At 49.5% G+C, this 22,188-nt stretch overlaps 1 protein-coding gene and 1 long non-coding RNA gene across 2 annotated transcripts; one reads left to right on the top strand and one right to left on the bottom strand.

Moving 5' to 3' along the window:
- The first annotated feature begins 1,193 nt into the window (after positions 1–1,193).
- On the top strand, positions 1,194–5,856 carry LOC136564576 (uncharacterized). Its single transcript, XR_010784729.1, has 2 exons — positions 1,194–4,530; positions 5,372–5,856. It is a non-coding gene; the product is annotated as an uncharacterized lncRNA (long non-coding RNA).
- On the bottom strand, positions 2,311–20,999 carry URM1 (ubiquitin related modifier 1). Its single transcript, XM_066562664.1, has 5 exons — positions 20,927–20,999; positions 18,228–18,298; positions 6,221–6,302; positions 5,156–5,204; positions 2,311–4,444 (listed from the first exon to the last, which is right to left on the bottom strand). The coding sequence occupies exons 1-5, from the start codon at positions 20,959–20,961 to the stop codon at positions 4,376–4,378; spliced, it is 306 nt and encodes a 101-aa protein (XP_066418761.1). The 5' UTR covers positions 20,962–20,999; the 3' UTR covers positions 2,311–4,375.
- Positions 21,000–22,188: the final 1,189 nt, after the last annotated feature.

Here is a 22,188-nt window from a genome sequence, read left to right on the forward strand (position 1 = left end):
CCCGGGGTTGGGCACCGAGCCCCCGGGGCAGAGCGCACCCCGCGCCCCGGGCCCGGCGGTGCGGCGGCTGCGGGCCGGGCCGGAGCCGGGCTTTGGGAGCTGTGTCTTTAAGAGATGGCTGGCTCCAGGTTGCAGCTGCTGTTTCTGTGCTATAGAGACAGTGGAGATTCATTACTCCTAAAACACAATGGGCATTTATCACCCCGTGGTGTTATTCAAATCCAGTACCAATTGAAGGTCATCCCCATTCTTTTCTCGCCGGCTCTGCAACACATTTATTGTTGTGCCGTTCAACTAAAAGCCCTGCCCGGCCCCGGCGCAGCCCGCAGAGCCCCGGTGTGCGCATCCCTCCCGGGCGGATTTGGGACCCTCCCGGGTGGATACGGCGTGGAGGAAGCGGGCAGAGCCGCGGCAGCTCGGCCGGGCTCGGGGCCGGCAGCAGGTGCCGCGGGAGCCCCGCCGCTGTGCCCCGCCGAGCCGCGGGGGCCGCCCGCTCCGCCCCCGCGGGACGCACTTTCCGCGCCCCGTGGAAACTCGGAGCCCCGTGGGCCGCCGGGGCCGAGGGCGGCTCGGGCAGCCGGGGGTCCGCCGCTCGCCCGCAGCCCCCCGCCTTCTCTCGGGGCGACCTGCCCGGCCCCGCCGCGGAGCGGCCACGGCCACCGGCACCGGCATCGGCGGGGGAAGCGCCGGCAGCGGGCCGGGATTTTCCCTGGCTGGAGAGGGGGGATTTGTTCCCAACTTCGTGGGCGCCGGTCGGTGAGGAGGGGCTGGGGAAGAAGCCTGAATTTTTCATCTTTTTTCTTTATTTTTATTATTATTATTATTATTAATATTTCCCCTCCAGCGGTCATTTATAAATTTCGGAGATTTGTTCAAAGTGCACGAATTTTGAGGGCGATCCGCTTGGAATTGGTGGATTCTCCAAGGCAGGAGCGGCGCGGCTGCAGCGCGGGGCCGGAGTCTGTGCCCGCAGCATCACCCTCGCGGAGCCCCGCGGCTGCCGGAGGCACCGAGCCCCGCCGCGGCCGCCAGCCCCGAGTCCCCGCTCCACCGGGGCTGCTCCGGCAGGGAAGGATCGTCGGTTTTCGTTTTCTATTTTTTTTTTGTTCTTTTTTTTTCTTTCTTTCTTTCTTTTTATTTTTTTTTCTTTTTTTCTTTTTCTTCTTCTTCTTTTTTTTTTTAATAGGGCTGCTTTTAATTTTTTTTTTTTTAGATAAAATTAAACTCCTCGCGGTGTCATTAAATGGAACCCGGGATGAGAAACGCCGCGGCTGCGCTCGAAACTTGTCGAGGCTGGAGCAGCGGCTCGGCGGGGCCGGGAAGCGGGAGCGGGGGGCGGCGGGAGCCGGCTCAGGGCCCGTGTCCTTCTTTTCCAGGCTCCAGCCGGATTCCCCCTGGAAGATCCCGCGAGCTCCGGGATGGGAATCTCCGCTCCTGATTGTCCAAACGCAATTCTTGTGCGATGGAGCCGTACGAACCAAGAATTGTGTCTGGACATCTGTAGCAGAGGTTTCACCTCCTCCGGCGGGGCTCCAGGACGGTTCTCGGGGCACAGGACAGAGGACGGACCTTCCCCGGGCCCGGGGCACGGCAGGTAACCGCTCCCGGGGCCAGGATTTCAGGCAAACTAAGGAAACAGCGGCGGCGGCTCCGCTCTGCTCGGCGCGGCCGAGGGTGCTCGGTGTTACTGCGTCAAACCCCGGCCGGATCATCCCCGGGACGGAGAGCCCCGACCGGGCAGGCAGGGACGGAGGGGCCGAGCCTCGGGCACCGGCGCTTGGCCGGGGGCGGTGGGGCCGCAGACCGGCGCGGCGGGCGGGCACTTCGGCCCTGCGGCTCCATCCCGCTTTATCCTTCTTATCTTTATTTATTTTTCTATTTTAACATTGCGGCTTCGTTTCATTTAACGTACTTGGCGTGCGCCCCGTGTCCCTGCACCGGGACGCTCTCCCGGTCCTCCTGCCGCAGCCCCGGCTGGCCCCGGGCACACGGAGGCCGCTCCGGGTCTCCGCTGGGCCCAGAATCGGCCCCGCCGCTGGCTCGGGCACCGGGCGGGTTTGGCCGAGAGCGGTTCCGGGCTGCGGGCACGGCCCTCGCCGCCGCGGCGGGGCTCGGGGAGCCCCTCGGAACGGAGCAGCCCCCGCGGAACGGCGGCCGGAGGAAGGCTCCTTCTAACAGAGAGGCTTTATGAATCCACCAGCCAAACGGCTCGGCCGGGGCTGCCAAGGAAACCCAGGAGGAGGAGGGAAGCATTACAAGATCCGAGCAGAATTTCACCAAGAGCCTATCTAGGACAAAGCTGGAGGGGAGAATGTTTAAAAAGGCTTTTATTTCAGAAACTTTTTGTTGCTCTTGTTGTTACAGGATTTTGTTGTACCCCTCTTCTCCATCCCCTTTGGCTTCCTTCACCTTCCCATTTCTAGCATTTTTTAGCAGTGATTGACAGCTTTTACTACAGCAGGATCTAAGCCACCTGGGTCTACCTGCACTATCGAGGGGAATAATAGCTCCTGGGGAAGGAACCCATCTTATCTGAGCAAACAGCTGGGGGGGATGAGAAGAGACAAGCCCAGCCTGAGGCAGAGGCAGGGTAGAGGAAGGGCAGGCAGCAGTGCTGAAGATGAACCTGCTTTTTCCCATTGTGCTTCAGTCCGTTTCAAGCTGCACGCCACACAGGTTCCTTGTTTTTCAGCCAGCTTCTACCACCACCTGGAATCCCCTTCCACTGTCCTGGCCCAGCTAAGCTAAGGGCTAGAAACTCAGGGCAGAGAAGAGCCTTTGGCCTGTCTGTGTCACTTACAAATGGAGTGAGCTGGACTCAAGTTGCCGTGGCTGGATTTGGAAAAGGCTGAATATCGTTTTGGCACCAGCACTGGGTTGAAGCTGGGGCTCCTCAGATGCAGAAGCATCGTAGGCTGTGGGTGCTTTAGTTAGGCAGTTTGTGGAGGGGTAGACAGAGAGGAGTCAGTGGAGAAGTCAGCTGAGGGAATCACTGTCTGCATCAGAGGAATTCCTGTCAGGCGCAGCGCGGGAAAGGCTCCTCATGCGCTGCTCTCGGGTGTTGGGCCAGGCTGCCTGAGCAGGGCTGGTGCTCCCCACCTCCTCAGCAGCTCCTGAAGCTCCAGGGCTCTTAGAGCAGTCCGTGGTGCAGATCAGCTCTAGAGGCACCTCCTGAGCTCCACCACAGCCGCGGCTCAGGCAGGAGCTGCTGCCGGACCCTGCGTGCCGCTGGAGCCGCGACGGAACAGGTGAGCGGGGCAGGGGGGAGAGCAGGAGCACAGTCCTGGTCAGGCACTCCTGGCAGCTCGTGCAGCATGTTTCAGACCTGTTGATGCCAGTGCTGTCTTCTCTGAGCCCATCCCTCTCTTGCCATAGCCTCCTGGCTGGCAGGGGCCAGTCTGTCTTTCTGAGGAAACTTCTGGAAAGCCAACAACACCTGTGCCCTAGCAGAACCCCACACAGAGCATGCAGCAAGAAGCCTCTCCCTCCCACTGACACAAAGGGTTAAAAGCCACTGACTTTCTTGGATCTTGGCACTTTTAACTGTGCATCTCCAGCCCCAGCCCTTTTCCAGCCAGACTGCAGCTCCCACCTGCACAGAATGCAGTGCAGCCTGATCAATTCTATCACGGTGACAGAAAGATCATTTGCTGCCCTGATCACTCTGTGCTGTCTCAGGCCGGGTGAGGGTTTGTTTCCCCTCCAACCAAATCATTATAAATTGACATAATTCATGGGCCAGTACTTCACTCTGCCTCAGCTCTGGTAAGAAAGCAGCATGAGGGATCAGAAATACCAAACCCAAAAGGCCTATTTCTCTCCTGCTTCCCATAAATAAATATCATGACAAGGTGAAAGTCGCTTCTGAGGGGTCTGGAGCTGCCATGTTTGCTACCCCATGCAAAAGCTAGTCAAGTTCCCTTCTGTTTTCTTGCACTTTCTCATCCTTCCCATGGCTGGTGCAGAGACTGTACCAACATTAAGCATTGTGTTAAAAGAATCGTGGTTCCCAGCACTAGAACACCTCACTGCATGTTAAGACATGTTATCCTAATCAGGGTTCAGCACCTCTCTTCCTCCTGTCAGAGAAAAACAAAGTCCCTCATGCTGAGGTGATCTCTGCTAGTTAGGGTACCTGGAAGTGCAGTCAGGAGAGGTGAAATGAGGACCAAAAGATGGATGCTGTTGTGGTGGACAGAAGGCCGCAGGCTGGCGGGGCTTTATTTGGATGTCTAGAACAAGTGAACGCAGTGGGAAGATGCAGAGACTGGACACAGGCAGTTCAAGAGAGGTTTAGGTGGTTTAAGGTTTTTGTTTGTTTGTTTGTTTTTTTCCCAGGGATTTGGATTTGCATCCTCTTGTTTTTTTCAGGAGTTCACCCGCCGTGCAGTGTTGAGATGAAAAGCACATTATCCTGGTCCTGGAGTTTATAATCCAGCTCACCCTGCAGGCCAAGAAAAAAAATGAAAAATTGTTTAAATGTCATTTCCAAATACAAGCTGCAAAGAGAAAACAGCTCATAAAAAGATGGTGAGTATTAGGGAGAGCAGAAGGGGACAGACTGATGTTTTCATCATAACAGAAGCAAAAGTGAGAGATCAGCCACAGTGCTGATGCTCATCACCTCACATCGCTTTCTGGACCAGGGTTTTGACAGAACAGGTGGTTGCCTGAGGCAGGGAAGTGGCAAGGGGATGTTTGTTTGAGCACAACAGTGGGCTGAGAAGGGAAGACATTTACCAGGTGCCTGTTTGAGTTGAAATCTCCCTGTGGCCTTTACCTGCCAGGCACCACCTGACTTCAGGGAAGGTGGTTCTGTGTGGGGCCTGAAGGTCTCAGGTGCCCCCACCACTGTCACCCCACATGTGGGGGGACCTGCCAGCAGCCAGAGGTGCAAAACCCAGTGCCAGAGATGAGGGAAATAGGGTGATCTCTTTTCAGACCCTGCCTGGCTGATGAGACTCAGCAGGTTAGAGAGAGGCTCCAGGCTTTTGAACAGCCACAGTACAGGAGATAGATTCCAGCCTGCCCCTTCCCCCTCAAATATGAGATGCTTTGCTTGGGGCAAGAATCAGAAATAGCTGCTGTGAGAGCAACCACAGAAAAGAGCAAGCAATATTTTCAACAAAGAAAGTCAAACTGAAGGAGTACAGACCATTAGTTCCCAGTCTGCCTCGTTGATGAGCACCAAAATTCCCGGCCTCCTGCAGAATAGAGAGAAATAATTAGAATACAGGGCTGCTAAAAAGCTCCACAAATAGTTAAGAACAAGGGATGTCACACAGCACAGATCACAGGCTGACTGCCTGTAACGCCAAAAAAGGGATCCTAGCATGGAGGTGGAAACAGGTACAGTCTGTGCCCTTTCTAGATCAAATAAAGGGGACGCAGGAGCAATCCCAAAGCTCATTTGAATGAAAAGGCTCCGTGCTGAGGATGCTCCAGGATGACTGCATTTCCGTACCGTGCAGAAAAGCCAGGTAATTAAAACCCACGCACGACAGGCGAGCGCACAGAGCTCAGTGTGAAGGCAGGAAAAGCCATTCCAGTGCCCCTAGCAGAGGCACTAAACACCTGGGATCCACTCCAAGCCCCTGGTTCTGAGCAAAGGGATTCCCCCTCTTTGATCCTCAGTGTCCTGCAATTGTCTCTCCTGTTACCAGGGGACCTGGCACACGCTTCAGCTCACAAAGATCCGTGACGAATGTTAAACACCCCCAGCGCCACCCCGCAGTCAGGGATGGCTTGCACAGCTCACTCTGCTCCATTTCTCTTGCCTTCCTTTTTTTTTCTACCCCCCCCCTCCACGAGACTGGCCCCATTTTGATAATAAAAATACATTTCCCAGAAGAAGTATTTGTTGGCATTTCTCAGAATGACTGCTTCAGTCCCAGTGATGTCAGCAGGGAACAGACAGACCTGCTAAAACTCCTGGAATTGAGGATACAGGTGCTGCTCTGTTCCAAGTAACAATGAAGAGAAAGCATAAATGGCCCTGCTTCATGTTTAAGGTTTAAAGATGTGGGGTGAAGGCTGCAAAAGATGCTCTCTGTGGACAGTGCAAGGTGTGGGTGGGATACCTCCCACTATCACTTAAGCAAATCCTGTGTTTTCATGGTCATTGACTTACTCAATAGGAAATCCGCCCCAGAGGAAAAATCCCCCAAACTGTGGGGATCAAGAGAGAAACACAAGGAGGATTCCTAACAGTTGTACTTACACAGATTCCCCTTGCAAGAATAGCTCTGGTCGCTCTTTCAGCATATTCTGTTTGATCCACTTGAGCAGGTTTCTGATATCCCCTGGAAGAAGGAAGGACAGGGTTTACAAACAAGCTGATGGCTCCCGGTGATGCCAGAGCAAAGTGATTGTTTATCCACAAAAGAGCAGATGAGGAACATGCAGGATGGATGGGGATAGCTGCAAAGAAACTCACAGTCAGTCCTGTCCCTGTGGTTTGGCAGAAGAGATTTCCCACAGAAAACTCATCCCACTAAGAACGAATGCAGTTCCTGCTGAAGCACCAATCTGGCAGCAGATTCCTGATGTTCAGGTCTCTGACACATCCCATTTCATGTGCATTATCTTAACACCCAACAAATCATATCTAATTCTTTTGTGCATTTCATTAGATTTTAAAAGTCCAAACAAGAAAGACTAAGAACCTGAATGGAACAAAGACAGACACTTTTGCACCAAAACCAGCACAAACTCTTGGAGACATTGGGAGCTCTGGGGCCCAAACCTGTCCATGGCCATGCATTAAACAGACAGGAGGGCCCTGGCCCATAGTTGCATTTTGGACACTTACAGCATCCCTCAGCATCACACCTGCTGCTGTGGAGTGTTCCCCATGCTGTGCCTGCTCCCTCCTTCTACACTTTATGCTTAGAGCTTCTTTATTAAAGCTCAGCCTTTATCTTTCCATTTCAGTAGGTGACAGGAAGGATTTGTCTTCATGTAAAAGGAGGAGGAGACACTGCTGGCGGGTTTTTATAGTATCAATTTTACTTTGTGAGGCAAAAACAATTTCTTTAGTGATAGCATCAGTTAATTTCCTATTGGAGAGGTGAGAAGAGACAGAGGGGGGGAACAATCCGTTACAGGGTTTAGAGAAGCTGACAAATTGCAAAGTGGTGTTCTCCTGCATTTGCCTCTATATTTCACTGTTCCACAAACCACTTCATCATTCCGAATCCACAATCAGTTATTCTCCTGGGGCTCCTTTAAACAGCCCTTTGAAAGCCCCAAAAGAGTTTTGTTTGTTTTCAAGAAGCAAGGAAGCTTTCTGAAGGCACAAATCCACCAGTGAGGGCTGCAGCCCTCTTCCAGGAGGAGCAGGGATGGCAGGATGGGTTTCTTATGTGAGGTAACCTCACTGTAGTCATGAGGTATCTTTCCACACGTGCTTCTCTGAATTAAATTCACTCTGTGTACCATTCCCCATGTGTCTGCTTCATGACCAGCCATATGTGCATTTGTAGTGGCTTGACTCAGCCCAGGCCTTACCCAGGATTTTATGGGATCATGGATGTGTTACCCAGAGCCAAACTGGTGTTCTTCCAAATAATGTCACCCTCATTGCTTCTGTCATACCCAGGATGAACAGCCCTGGTGTAGACAGGTGCACATCAACTAGGCAATGGGGATATGTCCATCTGCAGCAGATGGGGGCCTCTTCTCCCGGGGAAAGGGGGAGGGGGATGCTCTGAGATTCCCTCTGTTCCCCCTGCTTTCCCAGGGCACTGCTGCCTCCAAACCAGCACTCTGCTCCAAAACCCCGATCTCCCCACAGAGCTGCCCAGAGCACAACAGGTACTGCTACCTCCAAGCACTGGATCACTCTGATCTGGGCAAAAGGAGCTGCTGCTTAGTGCCTCCAAACTGCCTGATGAGCTGGATCATCTGCCTGGGGCCAACCCACGACTGCCTTGTAATGATTTGTAGTTAAAAGAACAAAATAGGCCATTTTCTGCCTCCTTCCTAGCAACATGCACTGGGGACAGGGAGCACCACTAAGAAGGTGTGTGTATTTACATACATATCCATCCATACACATAGATATATATAATATATATATGTACACACATGCACACACGTGCACCACAGCCAGTCAGCCATCAGAACAAGAGTTAACCACATTAATTCACCTTCCCCTGAAAAACGCTGCTGCAGTCAAGCCCTCAGGATCTCACACCCAAATGGCTCCCGCTCTCCATCACCAAGAAATGAAAGCTGTAAAGGAAGGAAGATGGAGAGGAGCCTCCAGGAGAGGGAGGGGGGTGTGAAGGGGACACCACCCCACCGCAGCATCGCCCGCGAGCTGTTTCATATTTATGCACTTGCAGCAGGGCACACAACAATGAGCTGTGCCATATACCATTCTCCTTGCATGGAATAAGCAGCCCTTTCCTCTGGGACCTTTCAGGAGAGATCATTTAAACAGAAACACGCTGCACTGGCTGGATAAAAGGCAGCCACCTAGAAGCAGCCTGGACGGAGGGGCGAGGGGACTGATTTATTCCAGGCTGAGCTGGAAGACTCCCTCAGCCATCTCCTCCCATAACAAATGTTATTTTCAGTCCCACCTGAGCCGACATTCATTTACTCCTACCCAGAGTCACGTACACACATACTGAAGAATTTAAACAGTAGGAAAAAACCCCAGACATCTCTATGCATGCCTACTCCAAAAGGTACAAAAATTAAGACCCTTTCTCCACAGCCAACTTTAAGACAATACTTTCATCTGTTTTATCAGCATTGAATTTTTTCACTCACCTTCATTTCTCTATGTGCTATGCACCAATATTACTAGAACAAATCAATTATAAAGGATGACAGATGACCACAGCCACACCAAAACTATCTCCCACAAGTAAGATATTGAAAAGGAGCAAGATTACTTCCATTGCAAGTGGTCTGTGAAGAAGCCATCTTGCAGCTCAGTGCCTCAAACAGCAGTCTTGATCAACAGCTCAGGACTCCGTGTTCTCATGATGGAAATAATAAGAGGTAAATTATAGCACAACTGCTCATCTCTTACAGCTGACATATGTAGTGTTCCTAAGACATTTTCTTTCTGATACTATGCTATGGGTCTAACAGGTTTCCAGCTGCCTGGGCCAAGGATTTTCTATGCAAACAGCAGGTTCTCTACAGATGACATATAAAGAAGGAAAAAAATCTCAGCCTGGTCAGGCACCACATCTGCTGGGAAGTTAAACCATCATTGCAATGTCATGATTTCACACTCGTGTTGGTTTGAAGCTGGCCCTCATCACAGAACAGAGGCATCTGCTTTGGCAGGAGCACAGCTGTACTACAGGTGCTGTGATTTGGCTGCAAAACCCACCATGCATTTTGGCTCCAGAGGGAGGTTCAGGTGAGAGCTCAGACAATACAGCATTTTGCTCCAGCATCACCAACTTGAACTCAGCTCATCCCAGTAATGATGTATTTTTATCACTGCTGCATGGTCTTATTGAAATCTTTTTGGTAGCCTACTCCATTTCACTCAGAGCAAACAAATATCACGTCAAAAAATGCACTCTTAATTCTCATTAACTGTCCTCTCCATTGGCAGCATCAGAGGAGAAGCAAGACTGAACCAGGCAAGGAAGCAGAAATATTCTCAACCTGCAAAGGAGGGACTGAAGCACATGGTAGGAAATCCCTGTCTTATTTCTACACAGAGACAGTTTCTGCTGCTTGTGCTAGCACTACATCAACCCTCTCCAAATTCTTAGGAAAAAAAAATCTAAAGTTAATTAAAAAAAAAGAAAAACCGACAATCGTTTGAGAAAACTGCTTAGTTCAAGTGCACAGATGGGAGCTCAAGCCCACAATGAATGCAGAAAAGCCATCACCCAGCGAAACACAGCGCTCAGGAAAATGAGATGTGTGCTGGGAGTGACACAAAGTCATTGCCTGTCACGCAAGAGGATGCAGGAACTGCAGTGAGAGCACACAAGCCCCAATAGCCTCGGCTCCTGTTCAGCCCAGCTGCACCACAAACACTCCTGGTTGTGGCAGAGAGAACTGCACCGTCTGCTCTGTCCTCCTCTGAATCCTCTGAGGCCTGACCACCTGCACTGCCCTCCTCCATGAAGAATCTACTGAGCTTCCTCTCTAATAGTCCATTTTAGCACTGCCTGGGTTCATTTGCACCCTCAAAAGCTGGGCTGAAATCCAAAGATCTTTCCTAGCTCAATAAAACCTCCTGGACCTGACAGATCCATCAGTGACAACTCAGAAAAGAGGGTACTCACTGTGTGCAGAGAGAAACCAGGTGCTTCGAATAAGGAACACCAAACTGGGTGTTGCACTAGAGGGATCTCACAATGAACTGATAAAGGTGCAGAAACATGGAAGGATTTTGTGCAACCCTGATACCATTTGACACAGACACACAGCCCTTGGCTCCCAGGGAGCTGCACAGGTTGCTTATAGATTCGCACACACAAGGACCAGACATCTCTGTGTCCCCTGCCTTAAAATCCACGTACAATCTTGCACAAAGCCTCGAAGGGCACTCAGAAGGTGTAATTACAGCCATTTTCTTGCCTTGGTTGCAGAACTGGGAGATTATTTCAGGGAAATAGGGGATCCCTATAAAGGCTGAACCATGGAAAATTCCCTTCTGGTCTGCAGTAAATAAGATATATGTGGCACTGGTCACTAAGGGGTCAGTGCTGCAGGAGCACGGCGCTTTCCCGGCTGCCTTGCGGACACCTCCCTGTGGGGTACCATTTCTTTGACCCAGAATAAGATCATTTATCATACTGACCATGGCTGAGCTCCAATTTGCTGAGGTCACTAACTCTGGACGAGCACTGCTCCACCCACATTCTCAGCCACCGGCCTGTAACCATGACAAAGCCCCTTCCCTGCCGCTCCTCTGCCATTATTCCCCCTGCCTGCATGGAAATGTATGGAAAAACAATTTGTATGTCCCTTTCCCTGCTTAAGCAGCTTGTTTTAAAACAGACAAACCAGCTCCCAATACCTGCTGCTCTTCCAGGTGCATGACTGCTCTTTGCTTTCGGATCCGAGCAGACCCTCCAGGGATCTGCTCTCTAAAAGAGCTCAAAACCAGATCTAAGGGATCCTTCCAACTCTTCCAGCCTCCCATCTGATATGCAAATCGCTCTCTGAAGCAGACCATGGTGTGCCATAAACTGCAGAAGAAGACCTGGAATGGCTGATATAAATGGAGTCACAGGCAAATGGATTTGGTATTACGCAGAGTGAGCAGCCAGGCAAATTTTGCAGCAAGAGTAAAATCCATTTTCTCTGACAAGTGCACAAGCCATCCTGCCACACACACTGGAATGGGCAGTGATTTAAGTACTAGGGAAGAAATTAGGGGGTAACTAATTAGGGGGTAACAGGCATAAGAGAATTGCAATTGTTGCTCTCATCTGTTCTTGTCTGCTACAAATGAACACCAAGGTCTTGGCTTCTGTAAATTTTAATTGCTTTAAGACGTCTTTTTGTTGCTTCTCATGGAGAGGAGCAATGCTCTTCTTAATTTTCTTGTGTCCACAAAATGGGAAAGGATCACAGAGGTCTTTCACAGCCTTCCTGTCAGCAGTGAGGACTCAGATCCCAGCTATCACCCAGTAATTCTCAGCCCTGAGGTTTTAATCACAATCCTTATGAACTGGAGAGGAGCTGCTTGGGATCTTCCACTCCTCATAGATTGCTGGTAGGGAAATACAAGTTCAAGGGATCTCCAATCCCACTGCTAGCCAGCAGCAAGCCTCCAGATCCATCAGCTCCCATGACAAAAAAAGCAGCTTCGAGCTGATTCTCAGGGTAAACCTAATCCCTACTCATTTCTAAAGTCAGAGCATCTAATCCCGTAACACCCAACGCTATTGTCACTTCAGGCTCCCCAATAAATGCCAGTGCACCAAACTGTCTCTTTTAATTAGGATCACTGATCACTAGTGTTGGCCCAGGGTCTTGCCTCTCGTTCAAAATTGTCAAAGGAAGGAGCTGAGAGAGCCTCAAAGACGATTGCCCCAGCAGCCAAGTACCAGCCTGGGGATCGCAGACATTAAAAAAAGCATCTCCTTAACAGGTCCTGTGATTTTATCCCTCTACCAGTGCAGAATTATTCTCAACAAAAGACTGTCCTGAGCTTTGTCTGCTCTGATTTTAAGAGGCCTGAGCACTGTAGACCTGCTACCAAACCCCAAGGAGACTGTGCCATGGTCTAATAGTTTTTGCAGTCAGGAATCTTCTGCTAATGCACTAAAGTCTCATTTCTTCATTCCTCCCTATCAATCTATACTAGATGATATTGCATCACGCTGGCTATAATCTGTCCTTCTCAATGATAAAGGAGATATCCCACCTCATCACTTTTCCATTCATTTATCCTGTTTAACCTTGAATGTTACTGGTTAATTTTTTTTAAGCTCTCAGCAAGACAATTCAGAGAATGCATTACTAACCACCAGTGTAAAGCTTTGCCAAAACCCAGCAAACTGAAATTCCCCCTCTCTCCTATTTTCCTGGTTTCTGAGTTTTGGGTGTGCGCACTGAGGGCTGAAAATGAAAACCTGATTGCTATTAAAGAGACAACACAGAGCTGATGTTAAACACCCTGAACCATGGAGGAAGGTGGCTGCTCCTGCCAGAGTGCAGAGGGATTCCCTGGCAGCCTGGCACTGCTCTGCACACAGCCAGCCTGGCCGAGGGAATTCCCTGGGCTGGGCTTTCCCTGGCACTGCCAGCTGGATCAGAAAATGCCTTGAAGTCAAATCCTTGCCCCCTCCCAGCCTGGCTGGTGGCTGTGTCCCCTCTGGCTGCTGGATGAGTCAGTGTCTCAGCTCAGCTCAGGAAACTGCCATGATTTTATTCCTCTAAATACAGAAATCGCCTCTCACTTTTGGGCTCAGATCTGCTTTGCTATTATTAGGCTTTCATACAGGGCCAAGCACCATTAAACCGATTCCTGTCCACCCAACCCAGCCACCCCCACAGATACTCCAAGCTCCTCAGTCTTACTTGAAAGAGAAAAAGAAAGGGCCAGTGAGATGATCAGGGTGGAGGAGAGGGGGGGGTAAGATTTACAAGTGAATGGAGGTAAGAATGGAGCAGTTTGTGGGATAAAGGGGCTGCGGAGGGAGCTTTACAGATGTGCAGAGGGACGGCGGCTCATTGTTTAATTAAGCAGAAAGTGGCTCTTTTGAAAAGCAATTTTGCACAGGAGCTCTGAGCTCAGCAAACAACTCCTGCGAGTGAGGGCAGGAGGAGAAAGGAACAGCTGGCCCGGAGCCGTGTGAACCGCATGCTAAGCGGTTTAAAGGGCCCGGATCCTCCTCCCCAGCCCTGCTCCGCTGCCACCCTCTGAACAGCGCTGTCAGCACAGCAAATCCCACCGAGAGAAAAGAGCCAGAGGAGGGGGGTGGGACACAGGGGTTATCCTGCTAGGTGTCCGCACTGCAATACAGCGGCTGGGAAGGAGGGTGTAACAGCCAGGCTTTGTTATCCCAGGGATTTGGTCACACACAAGGGCTGGTTTCCCAGTGCCTGGGAAGCTCCTTCCACAATGAGTTGGGATGAGCTGATCCGGTAAAGCGGCTCCACGGCCTCCCAGGAGGGTGATGGGACTGTGAGGACGAGCGTTTATTTCCCTGTTCCCTCCAAAGGGAGCTGCAGCCTCGCTGGGACAGGGAGCTGGAGCTGAGCCCCAGGGCAGGAACGCTCCATCCCATCGCGACAGCTCTGACACTGCCAACACTGCTCACCCAGCCTGAGTGCTGAGCACCCACCCTGCATCACCCACCGAGCCCCCTTCCCTTGCCACCAAATCTGTAATTTCCTGCCTAAAACAGATGCACGAGTGGGATGCACGAGGAGGGGAATAACCCAAGTCCTTTGAGAGCTGCAAGTACCACACACTGTGGTTAAGAAGATTTGACTGCATGAAGTTCCACAGAACTATGGGGGTTTTTTTACCGTTCTTCTAATAAGCCTCTACATTAGCAAATATATTTTTATTCTTTCTTTGGAGCAAGTTTTAAAATGTTAGGAATAATAAACAGAGCAATAAAAGCATGCCAGAATATTAATGACTCAACTACCATGTACTACCCAGCACTAGGCACTTACCAACAGCCAACGCCAACTGCTTCTCTGGATTTTACAGGTTCTTTTGGTCCAGCACCCCAGTCAATGCTGAACACATGCCATGCTCTATTTTGTAAGCCATCCTGCCTGTAACATAGGTCTGATCTCTCAGGATCCCCAGGCTCTTCTCCCAGAAGATGAATGCTCCCAAGTCCCCAGCAGTCCCCCATGCTGTGCAGAACAAGGCCCCTGGAAAGCAAAGCTCTCGAGGAGCACACCATGCTCTTCTCTACAGGGATTCAACAGAAGCAGTATTTGGCAGATTATTTTTATTTTCCCTCTTAAAAAAAATCTGATTGGCAGTGGGCTTTTTTTCCCTAGAGTTTTGGTAAAGGGAAACCACAAACAATTACCAAAACAAGCTGATTAATAATTTAACCTTCCAGACTTGTAAAGTACCAAAATAGATGTGAATTCTTGATTAGCCCAGAAGGTCCCAGTGAGCACCAGTGAAGCTGCTGCTCCAAAATCATGAGTCCCACCACTGAAGCCACGTGAGAAGTTGGAATTCAAAGGTCTGTGACAGCAGCTGAGCAGCCTGCAGCACATGGGCCAGAGACTTTAACACAACCCCAACCTCTGGGTACAACATCCAGAAGACAGCACAGCAGAGAGGTTTTGTAAACACTCTTCATCAGATGATGCAGCTGAGCTAAACCTGAAACCACTACAAGGGTTAAACAATGCCAGTGACTTCCTACCCTTCCAAGAGCATCCATGCAACTCACATGGCCAAGACAAATCCACCACTGTGAGTCCCAGTGAGATGGAGGAAGAAGCTCCAGCATCACTTGCAGAGCTGTCATACAATGATCTATTTGATTACTGAAGCACTTGGTTAAATTGCTGTGGCTTGTTTCAGGAGGAGGCTGCCAAATACATTTTCAGTTTTTAATCTAGGGTTTCTCTTTTTTATGCTCCATTGTCTCTAATAGCCTCTTAGATGCTTGAAAATAAAGTTGATTTCCCTGCCAATTTAATCCTCTCTCCGTGTGACAAATATCGTTATTCCCCCAGCTGCTTTCTCCCACACACACTGTTTTTATGCAGAAGAAGCCAACAGGGCATAATGCCTTTAGATCCTCAAACAGCATTATCAGTGAAATCATCAGGATAGCCAGAAATTTGGGACAACATTCTTGTTTAACTTGAGGTCTTCCTTCTGCAACAACTCTACAAGATTACACAGTCCTGCACAAAGTGTGGCTTAGGTAAATCTGCTGCCTGTGCACATACACCACACTTTCGAAGTTCCCACTTTGGCAGCAACTTCAAAATGCAGGCTGAGACAGCTCCACTTTGGAAATAAAGAACTGCTAAAGAACTGACATCAGGATACAAGATGCCCCTCAGATAATAAAAATAGGTCCTGCCATGTGGCTGTATCCCTCGTGGCTTGCTCCTGTCCCATTTGCAGCTTCCTTCCTCCTGCCTTTCCCAACCCCTCCAGGAGTCCAACTCTAAGCATTAGAAAAGGACAGAGAATCAAATCTTCTTGAAAAAGTTAACTGGATCTGGAACCCACCTACTTTCCATCTAGTGCCTGTTATCAGGAAAAAAGAAATGACCACATAAAGAGTTTGCTCAAGCTCAAGCAACATTATCATTTTGAGAACACTGACTGCCCCTGCCAACTACGGAGCACAAATTATTTTATTCATGTAAATATTTGTATGTATTTCTTCATATAATCTTCCACCTCCCTTCCCTTCTGGGATATATATAAAAATGCCTAAACAATTAAAATATAGGTGGGCCCCATAACCCAGAGAGAAGCAACTGTTCTGCAAAAAGGAGGACAAAGACAAAAATAACCTAGAAAAAAGAAAGAGTAGGTAAGAGAGGCCAAAATGGCCAAAAATAAACTTGGCAGCTAATGAAATCACTTAAAATGGGGTTAGAAGTGCAGGTCTTCAAGTAGTGCTCATACTACAGGTCTTTCCCTGGAGAATTCAGTGATGGACATTCAGGGTAAGGTAAGCAACAGGATGTGCCCAGTAGAACTGAGCTGTTTTAGTTCTCTAATCATTGCAATTCTGGCTGCACAAGGGCAGCAGGGATCTGGCTATGCATATCTTTATTTATCCAGAGATAGGAGAGTTAAAATTTCTTAGCGTGAACAAGGGAAATACACAGCATTAGGAACAACATAAAATTTCAAGAAAACGATTCATAATTTCTGATATGATTTCATTGATTCCTCACCACTACAACATAATTGTCTTCTGGAAGTATCATGAGGAGTGTTTGCAGTAATCCCTTACTGCCAGACATTCAGGCCACCTCTGCTTGCCCCATCCCTGGGCTGGGTGTAAATGTCACTACAGCAGCTGCCTCACAGCTCAGTTTATGCTCCTCAGATGCTGCAATCCACAACCAGCCCCAAAATGAAACCTCCCTGACAGCCAAGGCACAAGAGAGAGCAAACCTGGGCAGCTGACAAGGGGGTACTGCCACTTCTGCCCCTCCTGGCACAGGGATAGCAGTGTCTGGAAAACAAGGCAGAGGGAAAAGCTGGGAGCAATAATGGGTTAGCTGGATCTGGAATGAATCACTGGAGATCAGGAGTTTGAACCCTGAGGCTGAGACAGGCCTGCAGGGAGAGATTTATCCCTTAGGATAAATGCATATCCTACTAAGGCTGCAGAAGTCTTCCCAGAAGCTTCAAGTGGGAATGGATCAGGCGACATGGAACTGCACTGCTGACAGCCACGGGGCTGCAAGAATCCCTCTTTGGTATTACCAGCCTCCCCTCCCCTGGCAGGAATAAACATCTCCTGTAATAACCCCCTTTTCTTCAGCATCTGATCGTGGTTTGAACACCACCAAAACAGTGGGTGCTACTGGGTATTTTAAATTTGCAGAGCACTGAAGAAAATTATGCTCTAGCCCCCAAGTTTATAAACCAGCTAAATGAGTGTTTTAGTATTTCTTTGCTACCTTTCATTTAAGGATCTTAAGTGCTTCAGCACTGCTGGAATTTAATGCTGAATTCTCTTGTGATACATGAAAAATCATTAGCAACAGGGGAAAGTTAAGCAACATGACCAAACTCAGAAAGCAAATCAGCACCAGGCCATGTTTCTGGAGTCTTAGTCCCTGTCCTTAACCACAAGATAACACAATATTGCAGTATTCCTATTATATTTGAATTACACATACTTATGTCCAAGCATCAAAAGCACTTCTACCAATCTCTAATTACTTCCAGGCACAGCAAAAAGATTTCAGGCCTGGAGGTTCCCAGCACCTAGATTATGGTATCAGCCATTTTGAGATATTGGTTGCTAACATTCCCTCATGGCTTTATGTTATTTTGGTCTATAATCCCACTCCAATAGAATAAAACAGTGCTATCTAGCTAGAAAAATTCAGAACATACCTGTGGCAAAATTACACTACAACTGAAGTATGAACATAAGTGAGTGAGTTAGTGCAGCACTGCTCAGTATTGATATTCCAAATTGCAAACCAGGAATTATGACTGCTTATCCCTTGAACACTAAAATCCTGGTTTTTATTGCAGTGAAGGCCATGGGCAGGATGTCCAGCATCCTATTTGAGCATTAGGTTTACTGTTTTCAACTGCAGAGTTCATATTAAAATAATCACATTTACTTGAAAGGTCAAATGAGTAGATAAACAACATTATGTTATATTGCTACACACCCCTTCACATATCTTACACCACATAAACACACACACACACACACACACACATATGTGCCTCTTGGAAACCTCAGAACAGGCAGGAAAAAACAAAGGAGAGAGGATGTTATTGGTGGTTTCAAGTACCAAGAAAGACAAACATAGACTTGATGGAAACATCCAGAGGCTGTTGTCTATCCAGCAGGAGGGAGGCAAAAGTCTTAAGGAAGGACTTGATTCACAAGTGCTTAGAGGACAGGAAAGACCTCAGACTTTGAGAACCAACCCGTTTGCCAAGCTGCCTGATCCATGGCATGTCTGAAAGAGCTTTTAAAATACTTTGATCCTTGCTGGCAACTCTAAGTGCTGTACAAACCAGCTTTGTTTCATTTGTTGTTCCTCTGTGAAGTTATCCAACAGGTTCTGATACTCACAAGGCTCTGGTTGACAGGGCAAAGTCACCTGATGCTTTTTGACACCATCGAATAAGAGCTCTGCACCACCTCTGAAATAAAAACAATGAACCACTGAGATTCTGCTTTATTGTCAAAAGAAGGCAGTACAAAAGAGACGATTTACATAGATGCCACAACAGAGAAAACAAATGACACAGACTATATTTAGCACAGGATTCCCTTTGTCTTTTCTTTCCTGTCACAAACCAGAAGTGCACAGGGGAAGCTGCCAGTTCCCTCTGCCAGCACAGAGAGGAGGCTCTGCTGCAGCCAGAACCCCACGGTGCCAGGCATCATCCAGTGGGATGGGAGGATAGTTCCCATCTCCATGTGCTCCCAAACCCCTGTGCAGAGCTGCTTCCACTCAAACAACACCACAGCCATCACACTCCATCCAGCACTGCTCATCCCTAACACCTGCTGGCCAGAAATCTCAAAATTGAGCATCCTTCTGGAATAAATATTCCCCTATTTCACAAGTGTGAACACACAGAAAAGGGAAATGACTCACATGAAGTTACAGAGCAAGTCAGAGCCAGCAGCTGAGAGTCCTGGCAACTCTTTCTTGATCTGCTCACTACAAAGTGTCCCAGAGAGGGAGACTTGACTGGGAGAAGCAAGTGATGAGGGTGACAGGGTAAAACACAAATAAATAAATACACAATGTTCCTCCACTGAACAACCTGATGTTCTCCCTCTTCTGACACTCTGAATTAATTAGGGGATCCCCTCAGATAACAACTGATGGCCTCTGCAAGCACAGGAGATCAGGTGTGAGCAGGATATGCAGAGGCTGGCAGGTAAAGGAGCTGGAAACACACTGGAATACAATGGAATTTGAATTGGGTCCAGGCACCTAACCTTAGGTAGCTGTAATTTATTTTTGTAACTACAGCTCAGAAGCCTCAGCAAGCTCCTTGTTTCTCCTTCTGTTCTGGAAAAAGTACAATTGTGAAAATCTTGAGCTTTACCAACATCATTCATTTTCCATGATGTTGTGAGGCCACAGGCCAAACTCAGATTATAAAACTTTTACCATGTGAGTAGGGACATGGATAATAAACACAAAAGCTACTTTAAGTTACAGGACACAGCAGCAGAGAGTGTGAGCTTTTGACTCCAGAGTGAACTCTACGCTGGCCAAAGTTCTAACAACTAGAGAACTCTTAAAAAACTCAGTTCACTTAATATTAAACTGAGGTAGAAAAATTACCAACCCATTTTTAAAGGGCATAAAATTGTGGCAAAATGTTCCTCCAACTTAAATGCCAATTACTTTGGAAAATTTTTCCTATGAAGTCACTTTCTGGGAACTTACTGGTGCCTCTCCTCTCTTGGAAACCAACATAATAAAGAGAAATATTTAAAACAAGCAATCCCCACCTAAATATCAACAAAGATACTTCCAGATGTTATTAAGTTCCTTTAAATTCAATATCTAAAAATGCCACAGTAGGTTTCCTTGGCTCTGCAATGGCAGAGCACAACAGAACCCTTGTTATGCCTTCAGCAGCATTACTTATATGCAGCAGCTCTCCTAAAGAGCACTCTGTTGGTGTTCTTCCACCAGCTCACAACAAATAGTTATCTCAAAATTGAAGCAGTGATTATGAACATGAGCCGAGATTCATGCGAGGGAACAAGTCATAACAATGATATGAAAAACATTTTTTCATGTAATGAAAACAAGGTCACGCTTTGTTACAGCGGGAAATGTAGATTGCAAGATAAGGTCCTTCTGTAAGGCGAGAGCTGTGGGGAACTCAGCTGTGGTTCCTACATAGAGAGCTCATTTATGCATTTCCAAGGGAAGCAAAAATGCATCTCACTCTTCTGGGAAAATTAGGAGAGTTGCTGCAGCTGGAAGCGGGAAAGATAGAGGAAAGGATTCTTAAGGAGAAGGGTATTTAAAGGGTTATGGCATTTCTGTGTTCGTGAAAGGGTGGGAAAAAGCGAATAAATAGCAGCCTTTTAGCTTCTGCTAAAAGGAGGCTTTAACGAAATAACACAAGTATTTCCACAAATATGCACAGCTTCCACTGCAAATGCTTTAAGACCCCAGGGCCAGAGCATGAGCAATGCTGATACTACAGCAGCAAAGGCCTGGAAACTGAAATGCTACAGAGTGAGAACCTGGCAGCTTTACAGACCTGACAGGGCTCAAACACAAAGCACAGTGAGGGCACGTGTTCACACACAAACACACACACAGACAGTGCTCAGAAAAAAAAGCCGAGAAACGAGGGGGAGGTTTTCATAAATAATTTTAATAATTAAAATAAAAAACCCTAAACAAATCAAAGAGGTTGAAAGAGGTGAAAGAAAAAGAAAGGCCTGACACAGGACGTTCACAGAGAGATGGGAGCGAGGCCCCGGGACAGACGGGCAGACAGCCCGGCCGCACTCTGCGGACACCCTCCGGCGTGTCCGGCCCCTCCCGCCGATGGCCGATTCCCCGGTTCCCCGGCGGCGGCCGCTCCCGTTACCCCGGCCCGCAGCCCCGTGACAGCGGCTGCGCCCGGGCCCAGCCGCGCCCGTAGCGGCCCCCCAGGCCGCAGGCAGCAACCGCCCCATCGCACCGCCGCGGCCGCCTCGCCGAGGGGCCGGCCCATCGCGGCCCATCCCGGCCCGGCCCGGCCCTGCCCTGCCCTCCGCCCGGCCCCGCCGCCCGCGCTCACCCGAACTCCACCTGCAGCGACACGGGCGCCGCCATCTTGGCGGCGGCGGGCGGGAGGGAGGGGCGGGCACGCGCGGCCGCGCCGGAAATGCCGCGGAGGATTTCCGGTCCCGCCAGGCCGCGCCGGGGGTAGCCCGGGGCTTTGCCCGCGGCCCGGGGCCCGCCCGGGGCTCTCCCTCCCGCTCCTCTTCCTCCCCCGGAGCAGTGCCGGGGCGCGCAGTGCGGCCCGTGCTCCCGGTGCTGTTATTAAAGCACCTGGACGCTGGTGTGTGTTATATAAAATAGCGATTCCTACACCGAGTTGAGGCTTGGCCGCGCAGAGCGCTCCCCTGACGGGCTCAGAGCCACACGCAGGGCCCTGCTCGCTCAGGGCAATGGGCTGGCAAAGGCAGCAGCTGCAGACGGGTTTTGCAGCGTTAAAGCTGCTACCACACACGAAGTTCTAGCTCAGCATGAGGAAGAGCTGCTGTGCATTGAGGATGGCAGAGCACTGGAACAGGTGTCCAAGGAGAGTAGGGATTCTCCTTCTCTGGAGACATTCCAAGCCCACCTGGATGTGTTCCTGTGTCACCTGCCCAAGGTGACCCTGCCTTGGCAGGGGGGTCGGACCGAACCCCTCCCAGCCCTACAGTTCTGTGATTCTGTGAATTCTGTTCACATCAGTTCTGTGATTCTGTGATGCCACCCTGCTGCTCCTCGGGATTGCTGTGGGGGAGCAGAAACAGCTGGGTGATGCTAAGGACAGCTCCTGTCAGCACCGGGGAGATGCAGCTCTGCTTCGGGGGTGGCTGTTGAGCATCCCCTCGTGCTCGGGCAGCCCCTGGCAGCCAGCACATCCCCACGGCGCCAGGCTCCCCCAGCACAGCGTTAAACAACGCGGCTCACATCTGTCGCCTGTTTGTTTTCCCCTCCTGTCCCCAGAGAAGGGCCGTGTACACAGGCAGAACGCTGCCATGGCGGTGACAGCTGGGCTCTGCTTCTCCCCCACAACACAGAGCTGCACAGGGGCATCGCTGGTAGAAAAACTGCAGCCTCTTAACCCTCCCTCCACTCAGGAGGGTTTGGGATTAAAAAAAATACATGTACATGTGCACACATGCAGATAGAAATGTAATAGCTATGCATATACATGATGCATTATGTGTAAGGGGCATAAATTTACACAGACAGATTGCTCTTGGTTTATGCTAACGGAGGTCAGAGTACGCCTAACCCCGGGAGCAGAAGGTGGTGGTGTTTGTAATGGCCTTTTGTTCTCTGAGG

Source organism: Molothrus aeneus, chromosome 19, assembly GCF_037042795.1.
Source record: "Molothrus aeneus isolate 106 chromosome 19, BPBGC_Maene_1.0, whole genome shotgun sequence".
NCBI lineage: Eukaryota > Metazoa > Chordata > Aves > Passeriformes > Icteridae > Molothrus > Molothrus aeneus.

Coding starts and splice junctions, on each gene's coding strand:
- URM1 (XM_066562664.1), bottom strand. CDS start 20,961: ATGGCGGCGCCCGTGTCGCTGCAGGTGGAGTTCGG. Junction 6,303..18,227: donor GCCCTGTCAACCAGAGCCTT/GTGAGTATCAGA, acceptor TCCTTCTTCCAG/GGGATATCAGAAACCTGCTC. Junction 5,205..6,220: donor TTCTTGCAAGGGGAATCTGT/GTAAGTACAACT, acceptor TCTATTCTGCAG/GAGGCCGGGAATTTTGGTGC.